General features: G+C 40.5%; 1 protein-coding gene across 1 annotated transcript in view; it reads right to left on the reverse strand.

Moving 5' to 3' along the window:
- The window catches only part of ANO2 (anoctamin 2), a 123,907-nt gene that overhangs the window by 16,157 nt on the left and 82,502 nt on the right, over window positions 1–25,248 (reverse strand). Inside the window, exons 13-17 of the mRNA XM_027701129.1 lie at window positions 20,619–20,820; window positions 16,207–16,318; window positions 14,807–14,864; window positions 13,845–13,945; window positions 5,979–6,127 (exon numbers count right to left, since the gene is read on the reverse strand). Of these exons, the coding sequence (XP_027556930.1) occupies window positions 5,979–6,127; window positions 13,845–13,945; window positions 14,807–14,864; window positions 16,207–16,318; window positions 20,619–20,820 (622 nt within the window). The remainder of the gene's footprint in view (window positions 1–5,978; window positions 6,128–13,844; window positions 13,946–14,806; window positions 14,865–16,206; window positions 16,319–20,618; window positions 20,821–25,248) is intronic.

Consider the following 25,248-nt stretch of genomic DNA (forward strand, 5'->3'; position numbering starts at 1 on the left):
GCCAGTAGAAACTCTCATTTCTCCTTCCTGTGATATCCAGTGGAAATAATGAGAAAGCTTCCCACAGACAGACACTTTTGCTTTGGGCTCTGGTGTTAGAGGGGTTGGCTTGGGGACGGCTGGAAGTGGGAATCCTGAGGAACAAGATCACCAAGCAACTGATCCAATCAATTTTAACAGATGTTAAAAATCCTAGTCTGACAGAAGATAACATTAACATTGAAAGAGCTGAGCAACTCCAGAAGGCCTTGTAGAACACGTGATCTGAAAACTTACCAGGACACTTGAACACAGAGTAGCTCTAAGACAGACATGGCTGTAGCCTGAGTGAAAGAAACCTGGATTGTTCTTCTCTTTCCAACTTCTCCATCTTTTATGTTTGTGATTCCTCATGCTTATTATTAACAGATCAGTCATGATCAGAGGCACCAGCTCTACATTGCCATCAGCCTTCTTACTGTCTCTTGTTTCACTGGTGCTCGTGGTCTTCCTGGCATGGACTAGAGGGACTGACATTTTGCAGAACCAAACTCCACTAAACAAAGGCAGAACCACATTTCCCAATAGGAAAATAGAGGAGATTAAAACACAACCAGTAAATCTCACTAACCTACCTGAATTTCTACTAACCTACCTAGACATAAACAAGGGCAGCAGGTGGAAGAGGAGGAAGCCTCTCCAAAGATTCAGGCTTCTTAGAATAAGAAAACAGAAAAAAAAAGAAAACAATGGAAAGAAATGGCCATTGCAAAATATAAGTGGGATAGTTATCATCAATAACTCCTTTATCTGTGGCTTACCACACTGCAAAACACATCCTGAGATTGCTCCAGGCCCTATCCCTGAGAGGTGGTGCCTTAACAGGGTTAATTTGCTTCATAGCAAACTGCAAAGAGAATATATGGTTTGCCAGTGAGGAGTGGGTCAGAGTCCAGGTTTCCATCAGAAAGGGGGCATGTCCACCCTTTTGATAGAAATCAGTAGGAGAGACTGGATATATGGATACAAAAGGCAGGGACAGCCTGTGATTAGGATCCAGCCTTGTGCACAGCAGACCTGGAGTCAAGAGTCTTAGCTTGGTCAGAGGTTTTCTGTGTAATCTTAAAAATGTCACCCCCTCTTAAAAGTAGGAGTATCCTAAACCTGAATGTAGGGAATACTCACACATGGATACATAATCTGGCTGTGCCTGTTTCTTCATGAAACCCCATCATCATCTGTATGGGAAAACCCAAAGGCAAGTCCAGTCTGCAGTTCCTTATTCAGCTGCTTCATTGCTGGTTGAGCAGATAACCACTAATGCCAGTGGGAGCTTGCCTGAGTAAATCAGTGTGAAAACTAAGAAAGAAGTTCTGAAACAGCAGCCAGATTCCTCTCTTCTTGATATCATACTTTTTACATTCCAGTCATTCTGCCTTTTTAAGCAATTCAGTGCGGGGAGAAAAAAACCGCTTCCTCTGCACTTGCTGCCTTGTTCCCCTTCCCCATTGCCCCCAAACCAGAATTACAAAAATAGGTAAATAAGCTGTTTAACTGCCTCCTGCAGCTTGATGCCCTCCAGAACGACCCCAGCTGACAGGTTCAGTGCTGAGCTGCTCAAAGTGCTTCCTGCCAGCGTGGGTGGTCTGAGTCCCAGCACAGTGAGCCCAACAGCTGAGAGCAGGGATGTGGACCCGGGGCAGCAGTCGGGGCTGGGGAGGTGCAGCTTGGGTTTCATCTGCTGCACATTTGTCTGGAATGCCACAGAGTTTGCCACGGCACTTCTCCACTTGGGGAGCTCATTCCCCTGCTGTAAACAAATGTTTAGATTAGTAATGAACCCATTCATTTTCAGGGCATCTATCTAATTATCCCTGATGACTGCAGGATGAGGTACTCAGCCTCGTTTATGATCTGGGCACAAGGGACTAGTCTAAATTACAGGCTTACTGTCCAGTGATTTATAACATCAGTAGCTTAGGCCCTGTATTAGAAGTTAAAATCTTAGAATCAGAGAATATTCTGAGTTGGAAGGGACCCACGAGGATCGAGTCCAGCTCCTGACCCTGCAGAGAACACCCCAACAATTCCACCATGTGCCTGAGAGTGTTGTCCAAACACTCCTTGAACTCTGTCACGGTGGGGCTGTGATCACTTCCCTGGAGCAGGCACCCTAAAACCTTCACAGATTATGGTGATATTTCTACGTTTCTTTTCTAAAACGCATTAACCTACTCAGTTCAGTGGCCATGATTTGAATTATTTTTGCAATTTCTAGAACTTGCTTCTAAAACTTAAAAAAGGCCAGTTCCCTAAGGGACAGCATAACAAATGGCTAAACACAGGAGCTCCAAGAGGTATCTGGAGTCAAAACCCCACTGTAGCACATCTTCTTTGCAGGACTGACTACTGACCTGCTTCTTTTCTGAGTAGGTGACCCTAAATGAACTCACAAAACAAATCTGACATTAGTGAAATTATGTTCAAACTCGAGACAGCTGAGCATCACTTTTCCCGCAGCAGAATCAAGACTGCTGATAGCAAATCAAAGCAATGTTGACAAACATCATACCAGTGTTACTGTTATTCCAGAAAGGCAGAACTTTGCATCCAAGTAGTGTTCTTATGAATAAATCAAGGGTGATGTCATACACAGACATCTCGAATCAGGGTAATGGCATTGTCTCAAATGCAGTGGGAGCAAAAATATTAAAATTCTTACAAGAGAAGATGTACTTTTTCACCATTGTTTAATTTCAAAAATTGCAAAGAAGTTTGCCTAAAGTTTACAGCAGGAAAAATCACCTCTGGCTGAATTAATGCGTGGGAAAAAAAAATCAATCCTAAAGGACAATTTTTTAAAAAATTATCATCATGTGCAGAGGGGGATAAGGTAATAGAAGCTGCAGGACAGAGCCAGATTCTAAGCTGGGGAGGTGCTTAGAATTCAATTCAGAGGGAGATGATGGGAGGTGAGGGCTTCTTTACGACACTACAGATCCACAGGTTCGGATCTGTAAATATATCCATAAGATATTTGAATATCCATAAGAGATATTCAAATCTACCATCATATAAAATACCTTGTATACCCTTTCTTATTTCTAGACTTACATAAATCTACCATTCTATAAATTTTCATATATTCATTTATGATTAGATTACAAGTTATAATTGTAAACCTATATAACTATTTCTATAGAGAGAGATAAACTATATATGGTATTTAACTTTTTTTCCACAAAATGAATTCTCTTTCAGATGTTTTGAGAATAGTGGCTTATTAAAGCAGGAATTGCCACAAGCAATATTTCACAGATGTCTGGGTTTAGATACCATGCCCATTGACAAGCTCTGGTTCTTCCTGAATTCTTTTATGCCCTAAAGCCTGAGTTTGCCTGGATTATTCCTCTCCTTCCACTTCCCCCACCTATACCATTCCCCCTTTCTCCTACCCTGCCTCTGCAGGTTCTACTCATGAGGCAGCTACAGGGCTGAGGGGTACACTGCAATTTTAGTTTGCATCTGGTGTGAAGAACCAAGCCTTTTACTACTCTAGAGCATCCCTATGTGCTGCTTCCTCTCAGGTTTGTTTTCCTGAAGTTGGATTGTGTCCCAAGGCTGTAAGTCTGAGTTATTTGGTGATTATTTGCACCCCTGTCCTCCTGGGTGGTGTTGAGTCATAGAGATATTCCTTGGAGTTTATAACAAGCACAAGTTAGAATGAGGAATAAAGGCATTTATATATTTCAGTTTGGAATTCTCTATCAGATGCTTGATATTTTTCCTTGCATAATTTATCTGCAGTGGAACCTCTATCCCACTTTTTGACCTGCACTTGCAGGAGCAGTGGAAGAGTGTAAGTGGATGCAAGAAGACGAATGTGATCAAACAAACTCAGTGAAAGCTGAGAGGAGGCAACAGAGGATTCCTTACAGAGCAGAATTATTGTATAATTCGCTGTTACATAGAACTGCTACGTAATTAGTTGTTGGGTTTTCTCTCCATATCCCTTTATACAGCCAGCTACTGTACTCAGAATTTCAAACATAGTTTCATAGGTATCAGCACAACATTTTTACTTGAACAAAGAGTAATCAAGATGCCAAAGGAACCAAACTTCCAAATTATAACTACTGAGGATGGTGGCACAATGCCAAACATGCTGGAAAGAAAATGAATTATTAATGATATTTTATTTGAACAAATTCAGTGCTTTCAAGTTTTTTTCTTGACTCTTGTCTTCCAGAATGCAGAAAACACTGTAATGCTGCATCTCAAATGACTTAGTAGCTATTTGCTCAATTGTGAAAAACAGAAGTATATATGAACACATAGATGATATGCACAGGAGAGGCACCAGATTTACAAAATTAGAATACTATTAACTTTAATAGAGTTGCTCCTACTTTGCACAGGTTTGGCACGTGACTGAATGTCTGGCAGTGCACTCCACTAGTGACATCAGCCACTCCAGCAGGGTGATGCAGGCAGAGGAATAACACATGTCATTTAAGAAACTAGTGGGTGTACTGGTATGAAAGGTGGCAGACTGAGAAATAATTCCCAAGTGCATCCTAGATTTCCTTGAAAAGTCTGGCAAACTCAATATCCAGTGGAAAAGGCCCTGGAGTGCTGGTGACAGCGGCTGGACATGAGCCCAGGTGTGCCCAGGGGGGCAAGAGGCCAATGGCACCTGGCTTGGGTCAGCAATAGTGTGGCAGCAGGACCAGGGCAGGGATTGTCCCCCTGTGCTGGGCACTGGTGAGGCCACACCTCAAATCCTGTGTCCAGTTTTGGGCCCCTCACTGCTGGAAGGGCATTGAGGGGCTGGAAGTGTCCAAAGAAGGGAACAGAGCTGGGGAAGGGTCGACAGAATAAGTCCTGTGAAGACTGCCTGAAGGAGCTGGGGGTCTTTATCCTGGAGAAAAGGAGACTCAGTGGGAACCTTATTGCTTTCTGCAACTCCCTGACAGGAGGCTGTAGCCAGGTGGGGGTCGGCCTCCTCTCCCAGGCAACAGGACAAGAGAAAATGGCCTCAAGCTGTGCCAGGGGAGGTTCAGGTTGGACATCAGGAGGAATTTCTTCACCAACAGGGTGGTCAGGCATTGGAAGGGGGTGCCCAGGGAGGTGGTGGAGTCCCCATCCCTGGAGGTGTTTGAGAAAGGTCAAGAGAAGGATCTTTCCCCTCTACTCAGCACTATGTGAGCACACTTGAAGTATTCTTTCCAGTTCTTTGCTGCCCAGTAGAAGGACATGGACACACTGCAGTGTATCCAGTGGAGACCCATTAATGTGATTAAGGGACTGGAGGACCTGAGGTGCAAGGAGAACCTGAGAGCACTGGGGTTGTTGCACCACAAGAAAAGAAGGCTCAGGAAATCTTACCAATGCGGTGGGTTGAAGAAGACAGAGCTACAATCTTCTCAAGGGTGTCCAGTGAGAGGACAAGAGGCATTGGGCACAAATGGAAATTTAGGGAATGCACTTTAAACATTTAAAAAAACTCTTTTTTTTTCTTTTTTTTTTCATTTTTTGTGTGAAGGTGATCAAATGGTACAACAGGTTGCACAGAGAGATTGTAGAGTCTCTATCCCTGGAAATATTGAAAACCCAACTGGACATGTGGACAAATCCCTGAACAACCTGCTCTAGCTGACCCTGCTTGAAGGAGGGGTTGGACTAAATGATCTCCAGGGATCCCTTCCAGCCGAATCTATTGATTCTGTGGCCAAGTGGTTTCTGTGCACTTTTCTCAGCTGGGAACACTGGACTCTGACAGCATAAGTAGTAACAGATACTGGGATTCATGATTATTGCTGTGTTGGTACTGTGATACTCTCATACCCCTGCTGTCTTGCATGTAATTTCTGCAAACTACAAGTGTTTGGGGTTTTTTCCCCTCTTTATCATAACAACTTATGATATACAGTCATGTGATCTGTGGTGATTGGTCCTATGGTTATTGCAGGCAGGAAAAGGGAATTCAGGAAACTTACTCATTTCCATGTATTCCGGAGTCAGTCCGGTGAAAGGTTCCAAGATATAGTCGAGGTCCCATTGCTGAGGGTCCTTTGACTGGTTGGTGTCCACTTCCTTTGGCTCAGTTCTTTCATCCTTCAGCTTCCTGAAGAGCTTCTTTAGCTTCCTGAGGAACAAAAGTTCAGATTGAACCAAATCTTTTTTTACCTTTTTTCCCCCTCAAGATTTGGCTCAAGTCTCTGTGCAGCAACACAAAATTCACCTTGTGTTACTTTGGTGCACAATAGGATGAGTTTACATCACCCTGTGAAGTTTTGATGCTGCTTATTGACAGATGACAGCTGCTAGACTTGAGTCCAGTACTTTTTAATTTTTTTTTCTCTCTAGATGGATATTCAATGGGGATCTTCCTGAAGTTCAAGCACCTTGGACCTAAATAATGTTAGTAATAAGTAATACTCTCAAGAACAACACACTGAGAACCTCTCCTTTAACAAAATGTAAGATTATGTGATTGCTTCATACTACATATCAACCATAGGTGCACTTTTCCCTCACCACGAAATTGGGAACTTCCAGTATAATATACTATTAAGGTAAAACATTACCAGATGTATAGTTTGCCCAGAGAAGCTGTGTCTGCCCCATCCCTAGAAGTGTCCAAGGTCAGGTTGGATGGAGCTCTGAGCAACCTGGAATAGTGGAATATGTCCCTGCCCATGGTAGGGGGGTTGGAACGAGGTGATATTTAAGGTCCTTTCCAAGACAAACTAGTCTGTGATATTTCCAATAGAGGGTGCAAGAACATACTGATAGCACAAATAGTGGTATCAATCACTCTCCCACTAAAATGGGGATACAAATCTCATGACACTGACAAAGATATGAGAGTAAAACAAAACCATTTCTAAAAGAAGAGTAAAATACTCCAAATGTACCCCCCAGGGATGACATTTCAAATGCACATGCATCAACAACATCACACTGTTTTACACATCAAGAAATTCCCATTGAAAAACACAGTAGAATAAAGTATTTCTTCAAAATCAAGGAGGTGAAACACAGTTAAATTAGCATAAAATAGCAAGGTTTATACTTTCTTTTGCAGATGATATTTATCTTTCACAAAAACATACGACACTATTTTATAGTTCTTCACATATGTGCCATATGAGCGAGAATCCAGATTAATTCCAGTGATGTCTTGCCAGTAGTGTAAGCAGGACTCTCCCACAAACTCTTCTCCCACAGCTTGTGATAAACCCTTTGAACTGTAGGTGTGTGGCCTGGAGACAGGAATATATGGGGGAAGGGGTTTTCCTTTGTGCCTCCAGTGAAGCAGAACTGCCTTTCTCAGACCCTGATTTTAGTATCAGGGCAAGGCAAGCTGGCAAACACTATAAAGGCTTTGCTGGGTGGGTTTTTTGCTTTATTCCTGAATTTACACTCAGCCACACAGGATCACTGTGTCACCACATTGCATGAGGCTCTGCAGCAGCCTGGAAATGAGTGGCTGAGGGATTTCTACACTGACCAGTGTTTACAGGACCCGATTTCATCATCGCCAGCATGGGGATTGTCAGATTCTCTTAAAATAGACCCAGATTGCCTCAGGCCCTGTCAGTCCCAGGATCACAAAGCTTCAAAAATAAGCAGGTCAACCCCATCCTTTGTTTCAGGTGCAATGAAGATGTAGCTCACGAGTCCAATGGTAACATCCTCAGTACTTTGGCAATGCTGGGGCTAACCAAAGAATTTTGGTACCCAGAACACTCAGATTACACAGTTTTAATAAAAGGGTAGGGGGAGATTTCAAATGTTTCACAAGAAAGAATTAGGTGAATCCCTACAAAGACATTTACCTCGTACATCGTGCAAACTCAGCCATTTCAAGACACTAAAATTCCCTTTCTCCCCCTCTGCTTTTATGGCAGCCAAGGGAACTTGTCTGTGACAGAGGGGATGTTAGTATTCAGAACGTAGGAGACTGGGGCAGGATTTAAAACCAGCAAAGAATTCCCAGGATGCTCTTCCAATATATCCCAATTAATTTCCTAATGCGAGGGACTCTCAGAGGACAGCGAACAATGAGTTCAAGACAGTTCCAATAAAAAGATTCAAGCTATAAATGTCCCTCACACTTCTGTGGGCAGATGACACTGAAGATCCTCTCATTGTCACAGTGCAGCAGCTGAGATAAAATTTGGGTGTGTTTAGATGTGGTCTGTGTGATCTGGTTAGAGCCCCACAGAACTGAGACGTGGAGTTTATTGCACACCCAAACCTCCCAGGAGAACTCAGTAACTAAAGCAATAGTTGTTGGTTTTAATGTTTATTTGGGAATGCACTAAATCCAGGACTCAGTCACTCAGGATAATTTTTAATTTTTCATCTGGCTATCTGTAAGCCAGGCAAGAGGAGCTGCATTTTTAACCATTTGGAGCTCAGCTTTGAAGTGTGTCTGTATGCTTCTTTTTATGACATTTTTTTAAAATATCAACTGACTGAAAGCAAGCCAAACTAATTATTTCAAATTTTCCACAGAAAAAAAAAATATACCTTTGTGTCATATCCAAGCATGTGAAGTTTGAGACCAAACAGAAATGTGTCAGAAAGTTAGAGGAAGAAAGATCAGGGATTTCCAGAGTGTTATTCTCCAGCTATACAGCAGTAGGGCCACGAAAATGAGTTTTGCAGAACCCTATAGCCATACATATGATTGTGATATTAAAACTGAGTACACTTTTTAAATGCACTTGTGTGAAACCTGGTTTTTAATTACTCAGGTCAACATTTTTAAACAAGGTCGAGAGACAAAAGTTTATTTTAACTTCTGATTTTTGCATGCCAGGCAGTGTGGAAGAGGTGGGTTTGCCCATTCAGGATGAGCTTCCAGGAAGCTTTGTGCTGAAGAGGCACATGCAGTAAACTTTCATGACTCCATATGAATCTGGGCAAGTAGAGAAAATGCAGGATAGCCATTATTTCTGGTCCTTTTGCCAGTGAATATCAAAAAGCAAGGTACATTCTTAAGGAGACTGAACAGCATGGAAGAAGAATTGACGTGGGATCAGAGGGAAAGAAAGTGAACAGGTTTTTGTCAGACTGTGTCTAGAGCAGTTAAAAATGATGTTGCAGATTCTCACAAAGGATTGGGAGCAAACTATTGAGTTAGATAAGAGGTGGGAACAGGGTTTAATTATGCTGTTTGCAATTCCCAGTATAACCAGTAGGTATTGCATTATGCAAGTTAACCAGCATCTGAAGAGAGCATAAAATCACTACAGCCCCACTCCTGAGAAAAACATTCCCTCAAGCTTCTGAGAAAAAAAAAGAGGAAAAGAAGAGAGGAGTCAAACCCCAAGTGATCCTGGCTGGGCTTCTAAGCACATGGTGCACTTCAATGAAGCCTTTTTTTAAAAAAATCAGAGAGGTGACTATACTATTGCTCTGTTTATACAGCAAAAAGGAGTATCAGGATTTAGGGATCTAGACATGATGATGACTTGGGAAAAATGAGAAATTTGTGGAGTGAGACCCAGTGCAACATAGAGGTTGGAGAGGCAGGACTTCTGGAGGGGAGGTTGAAATAGGACAGATGCAGGGAAATTACTTTGTTGGCACAAGTATTTGTGTCTTTGGTGGCTGTGCAGTCCTCACGGTGCATCTCTACCAGAGCTTGTCAGAAAGATTGGAACTGTGGGTCCAGTTAGGAATTTCTCAAGACTCTCAATTAACAAATGTCCTTGGGTACTGCAAAGGCAGATCACCTGTGACAGTCTCCAAGAACTGGATTAGGAGAGGGACACTAAGATGATCAGAGGGATGGAGCAGCTCTGCTGTGAGGAAAGGCTGAGGGAGCTGGGATTGTTCAGCCTGGAGAAGAGAAGCTTTGGGGTGACCTAATGGTGGCCTTCCAGGACCTGAAGGGAGCCCACAAGGAAGATGGGGAGAGACTATTTCCAAGGGCCTGGAGTGACAGGACAAGGGGGAATGGCTTCAAACTGACAGAGAGGAGGGTTAGATTGGATATTAGGAAGAAATTCTTCCCTGTGAGGGTGGGGAGGCCCTGGCACAGGTTGCCCAGAGAAGCTGTGGCTGCCCCATCCCTGGAAGTGTCCAAGGCCAGGTTGGATGGGGCTCTGAGCAACCTGGGATAGTGGAAGGTGTCCCTGCCCATGGCAAGGGTTTGGAACTGGATGATCTTTAAGGTCCCTTCCAACCCAAACCACTCTATGATGCTGAGAATACTTGCCTGAACAGACACGCAAGAAAAGACAGAAAAGCCCTATATTCCAGCTGCCAGGACTGAAGGATCATTTGTATTAGGTGTTTTTTAAGGCTATCCTTCCAGTTGATGCTTTTTGATTTGTAGCATGATAGAAAAGGGTACAGGAAGAAAGCTAAACAGAAAAGACTATTTGGTTGAGCAGCTGGAGCACTTTTGTCTAGAGAAAAGAACAACATTGACCCAGACTTTCCTGCCCTTGCCTGTAATTTTGTTCCCTGATTTTGGGAAGGAGCACTGAAGATCCATGTTTTTCTTCAGCCATATTCCTACAGTCTGTTCACGTAAGGAAAGGAGGCAGGAGGAGAACAAAAGGATCCAAATCTCTCATTCTGTTCCACAAATTTATGGTATAGCCATGCTTCCTTGGCACACTCAGACTTCCTGGATTCTGTGGGAGTTTCAGTTGTGTTTGGGATTTATTGGTTTTTCAGTCAGAGGAAAACAGCAATCCAAAACAGGAAAGCAAAAAAAGAACCAAGCAAGCAAATAAACAAATAAAAAAACTTAAATTAAGAATAATTTAGTAAAGGTGAAAAACAACATAAAAGATAATAGCTATGAAGGGGTGTCTTTAAATGGATTTTATTAACTCTTTGTATTCTCATCCAGCATAGTTAAGTGCATTTTGAAGTAAATGATGGAAACTGATGCTGAATAAAAAGACCATAATCACTAAATTCAATAGAAGTTTTGCCATCAACTTCAATAGGGCCAGGATTTCACCCTAAGGGTTTAGCACCAAGGTCAAAGACAGAGTAATAAAATAACCAGATGGACATTTTTTTCAATAAGTTCAGGAAAAAAAAACAGAACTGAAGAAATGGGGTTTAAAAGAAACTCTAGGTTAAAGTTTTCAAGCCCTGCAGCCTTTTAGGGTCAGTTCCTGTGACAACAGTAAAAGAATGATGGTATGTGACACATTTGAGTGAACTGTGGCATATTTACATCTGTTAAACTTGTGAATTCCAGCCCCACAGAATACACATTTTGGTCCAAGAGGGCTTAATTTTGTGTAATTCAAATGTTGCTGCATTTAACTAGCTGGTTTGATATTTTTGGGTGCAGAAATTAAAAAAAAAAAAAAAGAAATCACAGAAAGATTCAGGAGACCAACAAGCCACATCTAGCATAGCTGTGCAGCAGTTTCTACAAAAGCATTGAAGGAAAAAGCAAGGATGTGTCCCCCACGACCCCAAAAAATGCAGGGCTGACATTTGAAATTTAACTTCTCATCCAGCACTGACTCTGGATAAAGCAGAATGAAGACATTGGAAGATGCTTCCCAGTTCTGGCAGCATTTGGGATCCTAAAGGCAAAATGGATGAGTGTTGTTTGTAAACTCGGTTTATCATCTACTTGGCAGAATTCTTGAGGGAAAGAGACAGAAAATGGGACAGCTTTATGACTTTCTGCAAAACAAATAAAATGCCTCGGGTTTTCTGGTGAATAAAATCAAAAGGTTTTCTGCAAATAATCCTGAAATCTTGATATTTCAGTAAGGAAAAAAACTTCTGATGTGGGTCATGATAAAACTTAGCAGAGAGGTACTTCCATGCTACAGAAGTGTGGGGGACAGAAACAGATTCTGAAGAACAAATCTGTGATGGTCCCTTCTGCCTTACCATATGGGAAAGGTTGGTTGCAGCACCTGTACTCTGCCCTCAGTGAAAATACAGGGAGCCAATGGATGAACCTGTATTATTCACTCCGATTCTCAGAGAGGCACAAGGCAAGAAGGGGGAAAAAATGAAGTTGTTGGAACTGTAGATAAAGACATTGATTTATTTTTCTGCCACAAGAGGACTGTTCATCACAGTGTGTAGCCTGTGCAAAAGTAGACACCCAAAAACAAAACAACAAGGGAAAATCTGATGGATCAGTCCCCAGAGCGTGTCTGTGCCCGTGTGTGGGGGGCAGATGAGATAGAACAGGGTACAATTAAGGATCTAGCCCACAGCAGTGGAGGGGTCCATGCAGAAATAGCAGGTTAACTCTAATTTAATTAAGGGTTCAGTAAAGCACTGTGCTTCTCCTGGTGCAAACAGGTCTGGTGAGAAGGGCTGACCCCTACAGATATACACGTGATTTTCTTGAGAATGCAGACAAGCAAAGGGAAACTAGATATGCTTATTGCAGAATAACAAGATAGCATTATGACTGAAATGATTATTTATCTAGGGAGGAGAGGATGAAAGCATGTTTGTTTCTAAACAGTTTTAAAAATTGAGGCCACCATAGTTTGTTGGCAGAAGGGTGGGCGAGGAGAAACGCAGGAGAAAAATGGGATGAAATGGTCACATTCTTGCACCAAAGTGAGGGAAATGAGAAATAATTTGACATGAATTTCTGTTTGGACTGGATCAGCCTGTGCTTTCATGAGTCAAAAATAATAAATACAGTATTTCCAACATCATAAAATCACCATTAAAAAAGTCCAGTAGCAGTAAGTTTTTGGAAGACGAGAAACATGTCACCCAGGATTACGCTGAGAAAGCTTTAAGCCTTCAACATGTCAGATATTTTGGGAATGATTTACCACCCTTTTCTCAATATAAAATGTAAACCCAATGAGATGTAGACAGAAAACAGGCCTCCCTATTGAACTTTGACACAAGAATAATGAAACCATCCATAATCCACATCTGATTTGTTTGGGATTTTTTTTTTTCTATTTAAATTCCTTCCAAGAAAAAAAAAAGATCTTGCTTGGAAAAGGGAGGAAAATGGCTCATTTTAAATATATTTCCTATCTTTTGTGTCTCTTATCCTGGTTTCTAGTTAACATCTTCAAGGCCTTCTTTATGGCTGTGACCCAAAAGCTGCTGACACCAGAGCTCAAAGATCCTGACTAATTTCAGCAGAGTTGAGACATCTAAGTCAGACTCCTCCTCTACTACATTTCACAGGCCACTGCCACCAGGAAGCAAATCTTCCAAGAGGCAGAAGCAGGACATTCTTAGTGGATTCTCAGAGCCTGAAGATCCCCTTGGCACTGATGACAAGACAGAGAGGGTTTTCCTGCTGTATTTGCAGCAGAGGACTGTGCCCTGAGAATCCTTGGCAGCCACTGCAGCATCTCTCCCATACTCCAGCTCCAGCCTCACACAGTGACACACTGACACACAGACACCTTGGAAATGTGTGGATTTCATCTGTAAACCCATAAAACAGTCAAAGATCAAATACTAGATTTTAACATGCTTGATGAGCTATTGCTTTTCCCCACGCTAACTCTCCTCCACTTTAAACTAATTTGTATTCAATACTGCTATACTGAAAGCTTCTCTAAAACTTCCCAAGAGATCTATCACACCTTGCCTGTTTTCCCAGGTTCCTAAAATTAATTTCAATCAATTATTTAATATATTCAATCATTTTCTTTAAGCCATTTGCTGCAGATATAGCCAATTATTCAATGTAAAATACAGCCAGATCATTTCACCACAACCAAAAATGTGATTTATCATCACATTCAATTAGAAGCCACTGAAGGCAGTGGCAAAAGTTCCCATTCAGCTGAATAAGGATCAAGCCTTTAATTTACTGTGTCATGGGAATAAGGCATGGTAATGGAGAAGGCTGGGATACATACGGGATTCCAATTTCAAACAGATTATTTTGAATGAGTTGTTTTCCAAGCATGATGATGCTCAGCTGAATGCAGAGTTCCATCAAACAGCCTCCTGGAGCACACTGTAATTAAACAAAACCATGGAGTGTGAAGGGATTAAGAGGATTAATTGAAAAGCACCCACTTGGGAGAGCTCCCAATGTCTCCATGTGCCCGTTGCCCTTGCCACCAATTTGTGTGGGAGCACGGAGCTCATCCATCATTGCAATTCTGGGCTTGACAAGGTATTTCATCTCCACTCATAAAACTCCATTATGGAAAATATGCAGAGCTCTGAAATAACTTACTGTGCCCTGGGGCTACCATATTTCCTTTAAAAATATTTACTATATAATCAATGTAATAAACATAATGCAGTATCACCAATACTCTCCCAACATGATGTCTCCCAGGGGGGAAGAAAGGCTTCAATCTTGCAAGTATAAGTATATAAGTATATGTAAGCTTTATTGTAAAACCTTGAGCACATCTATCAGTTTTCAAGGAAATACCAACAGCAATTAAAGGGAATTTGGGAAAAAAAATAAATAAATTACAGGTTTAGCACCAAATGGCAACGGGCTACTAAAATGGCTATTAAAATTTCCAAGCTTCTAGTGATCTAGAAGGAGAAGCCAGATTCAAGTTTCCCAATGGCCTCAATCGAATCATGTAATGTTTATGCCTAAGTGCCCAGTTGTAAAGCATAGAAATGGTGAGGCTTCACCTGAGAGAGACCATGAAGCACTCAAAACTGCAGAGAGAAAGAATATAAAATTGCCTTAGATGGAAAATTTGGATTTTATCTATTTATGGTGAAGATTTAACCTCTTGTTTTAACGTGTTTTCTATTTTTCCCTTATTGCCTATACACTGTATACATATTTCTCTGTGTTAAGGATTTTTTTGTTGTTTTAATTTCATATTTACTTATATGTACTTGCCTCTTCCATTCGATACCCTTCGAACACATACACGTAACGACCAGGACGGCCAACAAACCTGAAAGCAATAACAATCTATGAAATAATATACAAATGGGAAATATGAACTAATAAAAAAGCAGGAAAACAAGCTACCTTTAACACCATAATTATTCGTTCATATAAGCTACAATAATTCAGAAGCAGCTTCTTCAATATGAATTTTGAAAGACTCAGCACCTACTCAACTTTGTTCATTTAAAATCATTTCAAAGCAGTAGGCCTTTACAAATTGTTTTCTGATATGTCTTGATAAAATAATTTTAATAAAATATTTTTTCTTTGTTAAAACAAAATAATAACAAATTCCCTCTTTTGATTAGAGATCACAAATAGAAATGGGAACACATATCCTAATTTATGTTCTCTTGCATCTGAGTAATGCCTGAATAGAATTATTTATACATCTATACACAATCAAGACTTTTCTGGCAACACAGAGGGAAACAGTGAGATTTGACTTTATTATAGCCATACAACACAAAAATATGGTCAAAAAAATAAAGAATTTGGTGATATTTTTCGTTGGAGCCTTACAATCTTTACAACTACTGGCAAAATGTATCATTAACCCTCAAATCAAAGATGCTGAATGGGATTAGTGAAGACTATAGATTAACAAATTTTACAACCCCCAAAAGGAACACAAAAATTATATGGAACAGAATCCAGAGGATGTTTTAAAGTGTTTTTTGCCAAAGTTTTAGCAAACAATCATTTCAAGCTTCCCATTCAAAAGCATGTGGATGACCTGGTCCCAAAAGACAGTGATCCTGAACCCATAGGAAGTCACACTTATTTAGCAGGACAGCTGAATTAGCTTTTTGGTCAATCAGTTCATTTGCCAAACCTCAGCTTCCAGTTGACTTAAATCATTCCTTAATTTAACTTGATATGGTAGAAAAGTGCAAAACCATGAGAAAGGAATCAAAAAAAAATAGTTCCGTAATTTTAAATGAAATAGGAAAACCTCTCTTTGCTGGATGATGCCTCAAGGAAAATTTGCTAAAATGTGGAAGGTGAAGGCCTGTAAGCACTACCTTTCACTTTTAAAAGCAACACTCTTTTTGAACTAAAAGGGATTATTTTCTGAGGTGGGGATTACTCTTATTTTAGAAAGGACTGGTCGCAGTTCAGAACAGGGCTCAGGCCAGTACTCAACATCATGCCCTGCCAGTCAAAGGACAGCTTTAAACAACCCTGTTTATGATATTTTTTGCAGAGCTGGTGAAGCTGTTCAGTCCCAGGCCATAGTTAGGTAGCCCTTAGTGCCCATTTTTAAACACAGATCCAACTAACATGGACATATATAGGAATACATAGACACATATATATCTATATGTAAAGGATCTTTATCCTACCTTCCTTTAAAAAAGGCAACATAAAAAATTGGTGCATAAGAATTCACAAACTTCAGTAGGAATGCCTTCAAAATCAGTCTCTCCTCAAAGGTTTTCTCTGTTTTTGGTATTTCTGGGGGAAAAAAAAAAAACAATAAAGCAAGAAAATTGAATTAGTAAATGCATAGAAATCCCTGAATCCCCAAATACACACAAAACCCATAAACCAGTCTTAAAACTTTGAGATCATACTGATTTTGATTTTGTACTTTTAATTTGTACCAAAGCACACTAGGTCTGATTTCCAGAGAGTCTTCAAATTTCCAGATGGAAACTGGAGGCTCTTTGATAGAAACATTAATAATGACAACATAATGAACTTGTTTTTCTGACAGGCCTCTGACAGCTCATCCCAAGTTAATCTTGGTTGTCTGTCCAATACCCTGGTGGCAAAACCCCAACAGATTCTGAAATCTGCCCTGGACCTGACCATACCTCACTTTTCCAGCCTTTCTCATGCTCTTACTGAGAGACCTGGGCAGATCCTATGAGTTTCCCCTGCTTCAGGTCATGTGAAATCCTAGCACAGATCTCCTCTGTCATTTGCTCTGACATCTCTTATTAAATACATATATTTTAATACAAATATAAGTATTTAATACATATATTTCTTATCATATATTTCTTATCATAATGTATATATCAATAAAAATAGATAGAAAATATACATTTACATGGTTCTCCTCCTAGTTATCTGGAGTTTGAGTGGGAAAAAATGGATCTTGATATTATTCAATTGCACAAAGTAAAATCAGTATAAATTACTTTGATGCATGTAAGACTACGTATATTAACGTACACAAGTATATCAGTTACATAACAAAACATTAATATTCTCAATGCATGAATGATGAAAGCAAAGTACAAAGACTTTCAACCAGAAAAAAACACCTTAAAAGCCTCCTTAGCTTTGTGTACACAAGCCTTCCTTTCTGTAATGAGATTGTTAGTGTGCTCAATGCTAAACACAAAACTAAGCTCCTTTTTGAATCAGGCACTAACTGAATTATTAATTGCCATGCAAAATAAAGGCACATTCTAAATTTCTTTAGATAATTTGTGAAAATGTGGCTTAAACATTTTCCGTATTCATCACTATGTTCCCAGATTTATTTCCAATTTCCATGGAAATTTTTTAGCAGCAGAACATATAAGACACAAGTTTTTCAAATTGACAGTAGAATCCCCTTTTAAATATTCTATAGGGGTTAAACTGTTGTATTTCCACACTCATCCTGGGCTGTAACTAATGTGAGAGCAGATAATTTTATAATTAACTTTATTATTCTTGGCTGAGTTTCTGTGACACAACAGAAGTGGGGAATAATAAGGAGATGCAGAGCTCTGGCTTTAAGGATTTCATTAAGAATACTGCTGTACTTGCACAGTTTTGTCTTGGGCACAGTTTGGTTGTTCTGTTTGCTTTGGTTTTGGGGTTCTTTTTCTTAAAAAAGAAGTATCGTGGCTTTTTCGAGCACTAAAGGAACTGCCAACTTTATGAGTCTCCACTGCCAGGCTTTATTTGTGATACTTTCAACTATATTTTCATTAAAAATCAGTGCACAATCCGATGAACCCTAAGGCTTTGTTAGCCCATATGTATAGAAAAGCTTAATTAAACCTTCAAGGGATTTGGACATTTTGTAGATGATCCCACATGCTGAATAGATCCACAGGAGAACAGCTCAGGGCAGCAGGAATATCAAGTAACAGCGGTGAAGCTTTTAATTTGAGGGCAAAAAATCCCAATCTTTGCCTCACAGAGAACCCCCCCAAGGATGAGCTCAGCCTCTGGATGAACATTTGCACACCTTATATGGTCCCACAGGCTCACTCAGCACTTCTCTCCCTCCCCACACTCAGACATGCTATACCATAGCTGTAGAGGCATGTGTAGAATTTGTCCCCCAGCCAGTCGAGTCTGCTGCACAAGAAATGCATTCAGACAGAAGAGGTGCCTTAGGAACAGAGAAAACTTTCCCCCCCGCCTCCCAAAAAGATGAATTATGGTGGGTTGTGCATGTTACACCCAAATTGGGCAGCTGAAACTTTCCAGGTGGAGAACGAGCTGAGATAACTGTGGAATGAGTCTGAGCTCACTGAAGGAGCTTCTGCTTTTGTAAGACACAAACACAAGTAGTTTTGGTTTTTATCCCTGTTTGACTGGTTCTTCCTTGGCCTCAGTGAATTCTTCCCTGTGAGGGTGGTGAGGACCTGGTACAGGTTGCCCAGAAAGGTTGTCCAAGGCCAGGTTGGATGGGGCTCTGAGCAACCTGGGATAGTGGAAGGTGTCCCTGCCCATGGCAGGGGTTTGGAACTGGATGATCTTTAAGGTCCCTTCCAATCCAAACCATTCTATGGTTCTAAGTTACAAGTAGAGCACATGAGCTGTAAGTGTAGTCTGGCACCACCTGATTACTGAAGATGACCTGTTCAACCTGGAAGTGCCAGGATACAATCTGCACTTTGGCTGGTCTGATCTGTGATAAGGGAGCATCAGTTCTGGGCCTACAAGAGGAGTCCTAGTCCATCCTGTACGAGCTCTCTGTATTGATCACAACAAAACTACTACTTCTTTTCACCCCCAAGCACTGACTGAGCAGGAATTGAGGCAGATCCATGACTTTGATCCTATGATGAATGCAATTGCTGTCAGCGGCACAATTCTTGTGCTCACAGATGTAACTTTTCAGTTGAAAAAGATTCAAGTGTACTTGGGGTTGGAATAGCAACCTACGCTGTCAAGAGCTATTCCTCCAGCCCAACAAGTGTGTTCCTCAGCTTGTCAATTAACTGCAGTGTGAAAAGAGAATGAAGTGTGTTTTGCTCTGCTCAGCAAAATGAAAGTTCAAAAGTTAAGGAGCATTTATCAGCATGCATGAATAGTAATTTTTTTAAAACATTGTGATTGCATTTGGCATCTGAGCCTAGCACTGGTGAAAGCTGCCTAAATGAACTCTCTAACTCTTGTAATTTGTAGCACTAGAGATTATTCTGACTGTTTTGTTCTTAAACAAAACATCTGATTGATGATTAGGAATGTTGCCTAAATAAAGTTAACCATGCACAGTGGCATTTTGTGAAAATTAATTGCTTTCTCTTTGTCTCTTTCAAATACTTTATGAATTTAATCTAAACTAATAGGCTGTCCTTACTGGTAAAACCACAGGACCACATTTCAAAGATTCAGGATAATCTCAACTACAAAACTGTAGTTTACTATGTTTTTCAAAAAACAGGACTAAAAGAGATTTTATTCATTTGTGACTTTAAAAGTGTCCAGAGAAAGTGAGAACAAGAAACAGAAGTCTCAAGAGTTCTTCAAGGTTTTAATCTGGAGTCTGCTGGTTCCAGCCAGCTTCACATCACTGCAGGTTTTGCAGGGAGGGAACCTGCAATTTGCAGTGATGTAGGCAGGTGCCAATTGTCATAAAGTTTCTAATTCAGATGTCCAAGTTTAGATGCCCAAAATTAACAGGTGGAGCACTTGCTATAGTTAAAGACATTTGAGGTTGCTTGGAATAAATAACTTCATGTTCCTAGACTTTGAAGCATCTAGAATTAGAGGTGATGCGTGAACATGTGGAAAATAATATCTATAACAGTAGCTATAAGAACTGCATGTTAAACCCCTATCAGTAAACACCTTTGCTCTAATTTATACAACAAAAGAAAACCCCAGTCTAAACCCTACTAGTAAACATCTTTGGCCTAGTGTATATAACAAAACAGTACTCTAGCCTAAATCTCTGTACTAGTCAAATAAATGACTTGCCTTTAAAGGACTTAAATATGTTGCCAGGCTTGTAACAATATGATGACATCTAAAAAAATTTTACAAGTCCAACCTCTAACTGAAATAGGTATCATTAGAAAAAAGTCCAGCCCAGACATGCCTCTAAAATCAAAAAAAAAAAAAAAAAGAATTTGAGTGGTAAGGAAATGGTTAATAATACCATGGTAAGCATTTGCCAGAGTCATCAACATCTTTGAAACAACCTAATGACTGTCAGTAAACCCAGCTCCCAGCCCTAAACAGGTATACTCAAAACACATACCTGGGCAAAAATGCTCAACCAGGTCTAGAAAGGTGGACCTTGGCACAGAGCCAGTGCAGAAACACCAGCTGAGATCCTGGAAACAGCCCTGCTCCATTCATGTGGCATTATGGCCAAGCTCATTATCCCTGCCAGGGACAGGTTCCATGCTGCAGCTTTGACCCCCCGAAAAGTTCCTGAGCATCCCACCCCACACAGGCTTGAATATTTTCTCTGGCACTCTCCAGGAGGAAATATTCCCACTAGAGCCTCCTTGCATCCCCTCGTGTCAATACTTGTAATGTACTAGAGAGGAATGTGGTGAGATAGTTTTACCAATTTCTGTCAGCCATCTGGCAACAGCTCCATAAATTTCATCAAGGATAAGTATCACCACGAGGTTAATGATGACAGCAGTGGCAGTCACAGTCACTCGAACATTTGACCTGGTTGTCTCATTTGTGCTGAATGACAGAGCTGCTGCTGTGGTAATTCGGTACACAATGACACCAAAAACTGCTGAAAACGTCAGCATAATCTGCAAAGAAATGCACACATAGGTTAGTTCAAGTTTGCTACTGGCATTTAAACAGAATTTAACATGGGTTAGTTCCATGAACTGGTATTGAGTTATTTCTTAGAGCAACACGATAATATGAGGATAATCAAATGAAAATGTGAGAATTCAAAACTCACAGACAGGGACATAAACAAGAAAATGGACGCAGAACTCCAAGCTGGCACAACAATTAAAGTGTCACAGAATGATCGGAGGGCTGGAGCACCTCTCCTCGGAGGACAGGCTGAGAGAGTTGGGGTTATTCAGCCTGGAGAAGAGAAGGCTCCAGAGAGACCTCACAGCATCTTTCAGTGCAAGGGGGTTTATAAAAAAGAGGGAGAGTGATTTTTTACATGGGCAGGTAGTGATAGGACAAGGTGGGGATGGTTCTAAACAAACAAACAAAAAAAAAGGAGAGATTTAGGTTAGATGTTATTGAAAAATTCTTCCCTGTGAGGGTGGGGAGGCCCTGGCACAGGTTGCCCAGAGAAGCTGTGGCTGCCCCATCCCTGGAAATGTCCAAGGCCAGGTTGGATGGGGCTCTGAGCAACGTGATTGTGGCAGGGGGATTTGAAGTAGATAATCTTTAAGGTCCCTTCCAACCCAAGCCTCTCCATGATTCTGTGACACTGATTCTATTCCTGAAGTTGCCATGTCCATTCTGACTTAAGTTACACACATCATTGACGTGGTGAAACTCGGGTTTTTTGGGTTCAAATGCAGCTACTGAGCAAGATCTTTTTCTCTGGCAACAGGTTCAGATGCCTTGGACTGGAGGGCCTTCATGTGCGTGCAGGTAAATGGGCTTTACTGGCTGAAACTGCCCCACCTCTGCACAGTGGAAGTGGCAAATTACAAATTAATAAAAAAATAATTTCCTCTGTTATTATTAAGACTAACCTAAGAAGGGTTACTAGGGCTTCACTTTACATTTGTGTCCCAGAAATCACTTCGTATCCTTGGCATTCCTCGTGGGTTGGCTTTGACCCATGAGATGAGGAAAGTCAGCCCTGCTACTTAAGGTCAAGTTCCCACAAGAAGAATTTGAATTTCACAGGGCTGTGGTATTCTGGTTAAAAAAAAAAAAAAGTCTAAAACACCCCACAGTGAAAAAAAAATCAATAAAATAGCAATAAAAAATTGCAAATTTTCATACTCATAGCAGAAAAAGGGGCAGAAGACACATTTTTCTCTTTCATTTTTGCCTTTGGCAAGAATTCCAATGTACATTCATTATTTTAGGTAAAACATCTTGAGATCCTCAGATGAAAGAGACTACCTAAATGTGAAAGATTAGACTATTGTAATTATTTCACTTGGCCTAGGGGCCCAGATTCACAACATGGGTTTAAGGAAATTTAACAGCTCATTTTAATGATCCAGCAGTAGTTTATTGAATTCCTGTGTGCAGAGGAAGGTTGCTGCATGAAAAGGAACTATTGCAAAAGAACCAGAATGAGATTCAGAGTATTATTAAAGGTTGAAGGTGAAAACTAGGCACATTTTGCTTTAATGGAGAGCTAGTAAACATACTAAAAAAATAATGATTTGGAGAAACTCCTGGAGATATCAGATGAAATTCACAAATAAGCTTTGTCAGAAAATAGTAACGAAATATTAGATCTTGTGAAGTATCTAATTTTTACTTTTTAAAGACCTGTTTCAATAATTTTAAATGAAATGTGGGTGAATGATGAGTTTTTGCTTCATGCTAATGTTTTTCATTCAAATAATGGTCTAAATAAAAAAATCTGAGCCTAAACAAATTTAAATGAAAACTTTTCCAATGGCATAAAATATTCTTTCATTTTGTCTTGTAGTTTTAATTGTGTTGAGAGAATGTTTCTAATTTTTGTATCTATTTTTCTCTTTTTTTTCTTTTGACTTACCTACCAACCATGCAGAAAGAAATCTGATTCATGCTGAACTACCTACTCAGCTCTTTCTATGACAGAAGTGGTGCAGGAACACAAAGACCATAACTTTTTTCTTACTTACTCATTGCAATCTCTACAGTAGAGAGTAAAATCCCCAGCAAAGAGAGAAAACAAAACAGCCCTAGCTGGAATTAATCTAATTCACCTTCCACCTCTACAGTCATCCTGAGATCCTTTCTTGTTCCCAGTTGAAGCCACAGATTCTTTCCTCTTAATCACCTTCCTAACACTCTTTTCCTGTTTCTTTTCCCTGTGGATTTCCTTGAAAGTTTTTACTGTGGTGGTAGACAAGGGAAACCAGCAAAGCAAACTTGAATGCATCAGTCTGGTGATGATGAGCTCTCTGGGCCTCCACAGACACCTTTCTCCATCACAGGTTTCCACTTAGGAATATCTCAACAGTAGAGGAAGGAGAGTCAAGGACAGTCATCACTGAACAGAGAAAGAGGAAACTTCAGATCATGGAAGATGAACAAGCAAACTCTTAAACCTTGCCAAAGGATGGAAGGGATCCATAGCAATGAGGAATGTTACTGGAGAGTGAGATACTATCAGAGCAATGCACTATTGTGGCCTCCTCCATTCCTGCAGTGCAATTGCAAGGTATACAAAGTTACCAAAAAAATATGTTTTATTTGCTTAAAGAACAAAAATATTTGCTTTGCACAAGCACCAGAGCTTCAGAAACTGTCAGTTGCCTAGATGTTTTTAAACATCTGCTTAGATACAGATGGAAAAACACTCCTTTAGGAGTCTTCATTGTCTGTGCATCCAGCAACAATGGGAAAATTGAGGAGGGCTTGTAGGACTGCACGGTGAGTGAGAGCACAGTTCTCACTCCCCAGACAGTCACTGAGAGGGAAAGAATGGTTCCTGTACCTTCCCAGCTTTTCTCTCATTCCTGAAAATACCTCTTTTGCCCAAATTCCAGGTCAGGCAGTCACCTTTTGTTCAAGTGCCCTCTTTGGGTTTTGTTGTCACTGCCAACATTTCATCTGGCCAGTTCTCCCCCCAAGCTGTGGCCAACACTTTCTTCCCTGAATATCTAAACTAGTCCATCAAGGACTGAACTGCTTAGAAACAGATGTGAAAATTGGCTGCAGGAAAGGTCACCTACTGAGCCTGGTATGAATGAAGACAAACAGGAAAGCAAACTAGATCTGAGAAGGAAGCTATAAAACCTCGTGGGCTACACTGCTACCTTCATCCAAGTAGGATAACAAATTTAATGTTCAAATAGTTCTTTGGCTCCCCAGTAGGGCTATTGTAGAGTCAAGTATTACACCATGTGAGTAAGAAGAGGCAAAAGGGTCCAAAAGGCAGAACAGGCTGAACTCTTGTGCCACGACACAAATTGGTTTTCCTCCTTCCTCTGACTGAGCCAAAGGCGCTGCACACAAAGAAAGGCTCCAGAGATGGCATTACTCTGCACCACCCTTCACCCTTCCACCAGCTACCAACATTTTCATCACATGCTCAGAAATCTTTGCCACAAAATTCACCTTCTAAATATGGAGTTTATTAAGTGTGACATACGCTATCACTAATCACACTCAAGCAAAACTTGCAGATGCCCAGCTGAGCTCAGATCTCCTGCTACCACTGATCTTACAAGGCAAAAATAAGACCTGTGAGCTTCTGTCCTAAAATCCCTGCAAAAGACATTGCTTAAATCAAGGCTGAATCTGCTGCCTCCTCTGCAGTCCAGTGAGGCTTTGTGTACAATAAAAGAACTGTGACCAGACTTTAAAGCATCCATAAATGTGTAAAATAATCCTTGGAATTATTTGGTGGTGTAAAACATGACTGACTGGGCAAGAGAAACAAACCCAATTTCTTTTTTCGACCTGCACTTTTAACAAAAAGGAATTAAAAAAAAAGAAAAACAGAGTTCTTGAAGGAGGATTTACAAAAGTGAAGGGCACGAAAGAAGCACAGAAATAAAGAGGAAAAAAAAAGAGGAAAGATTTCACAATTAGAATACCATTCACAGCTTCAAGAATCATCAGGGAAAGTATGGGATGTAAAGGTGGTGGACAGAACACAGCAGCATCTTTTTATAGTAATGTAGACATCTTCATGGACAAAGCCTATGGATTTGGGACACCAGACCCTTTGGGCCTGAAACAGGGGGTATTAAAAATTCAACATTCACTTCTGCAGCACTAGAAATTGCAATGTGTGTGTGTGTGTGTGTGTGTCTGTGTCTGAGTCTTCTCTTTCTGTGTGCTGCAGAAATGCAAACACACATGTAAATTCAAGATTTCATTACCTATTACTTGTTTAGTGCTTACAGCTAAAAAAAATTTGTGTGAATAACGGAGGTAGACCAGACCAATTTAGTTTCCCCAGTACAATTCCATTGCACAGACCAACAACAAACTTTATGTTTCCAATTCCTGTTTAACTAATCTAGCAGACAAAAAGGGAAACATCACATACAATAAAGAGTGGATTGTAATGTCCACAT

The sequence above is a fragment of the Neopelma chrysocephalum genome, unplaced genomic scaffold, assembly GCF_003984885.1.
Source record: "Neopelma chrysocephalum unplaced genomic scaffold, ASM398488v2 Primary Assembly neopelma1_149, whole genome shotgun sequence".
NCBI lineage: Eukaryota > Metazoa > Chordata > Aves > Passeriformes > Pipridae > Neopelma > Neopelma chrysocephalum.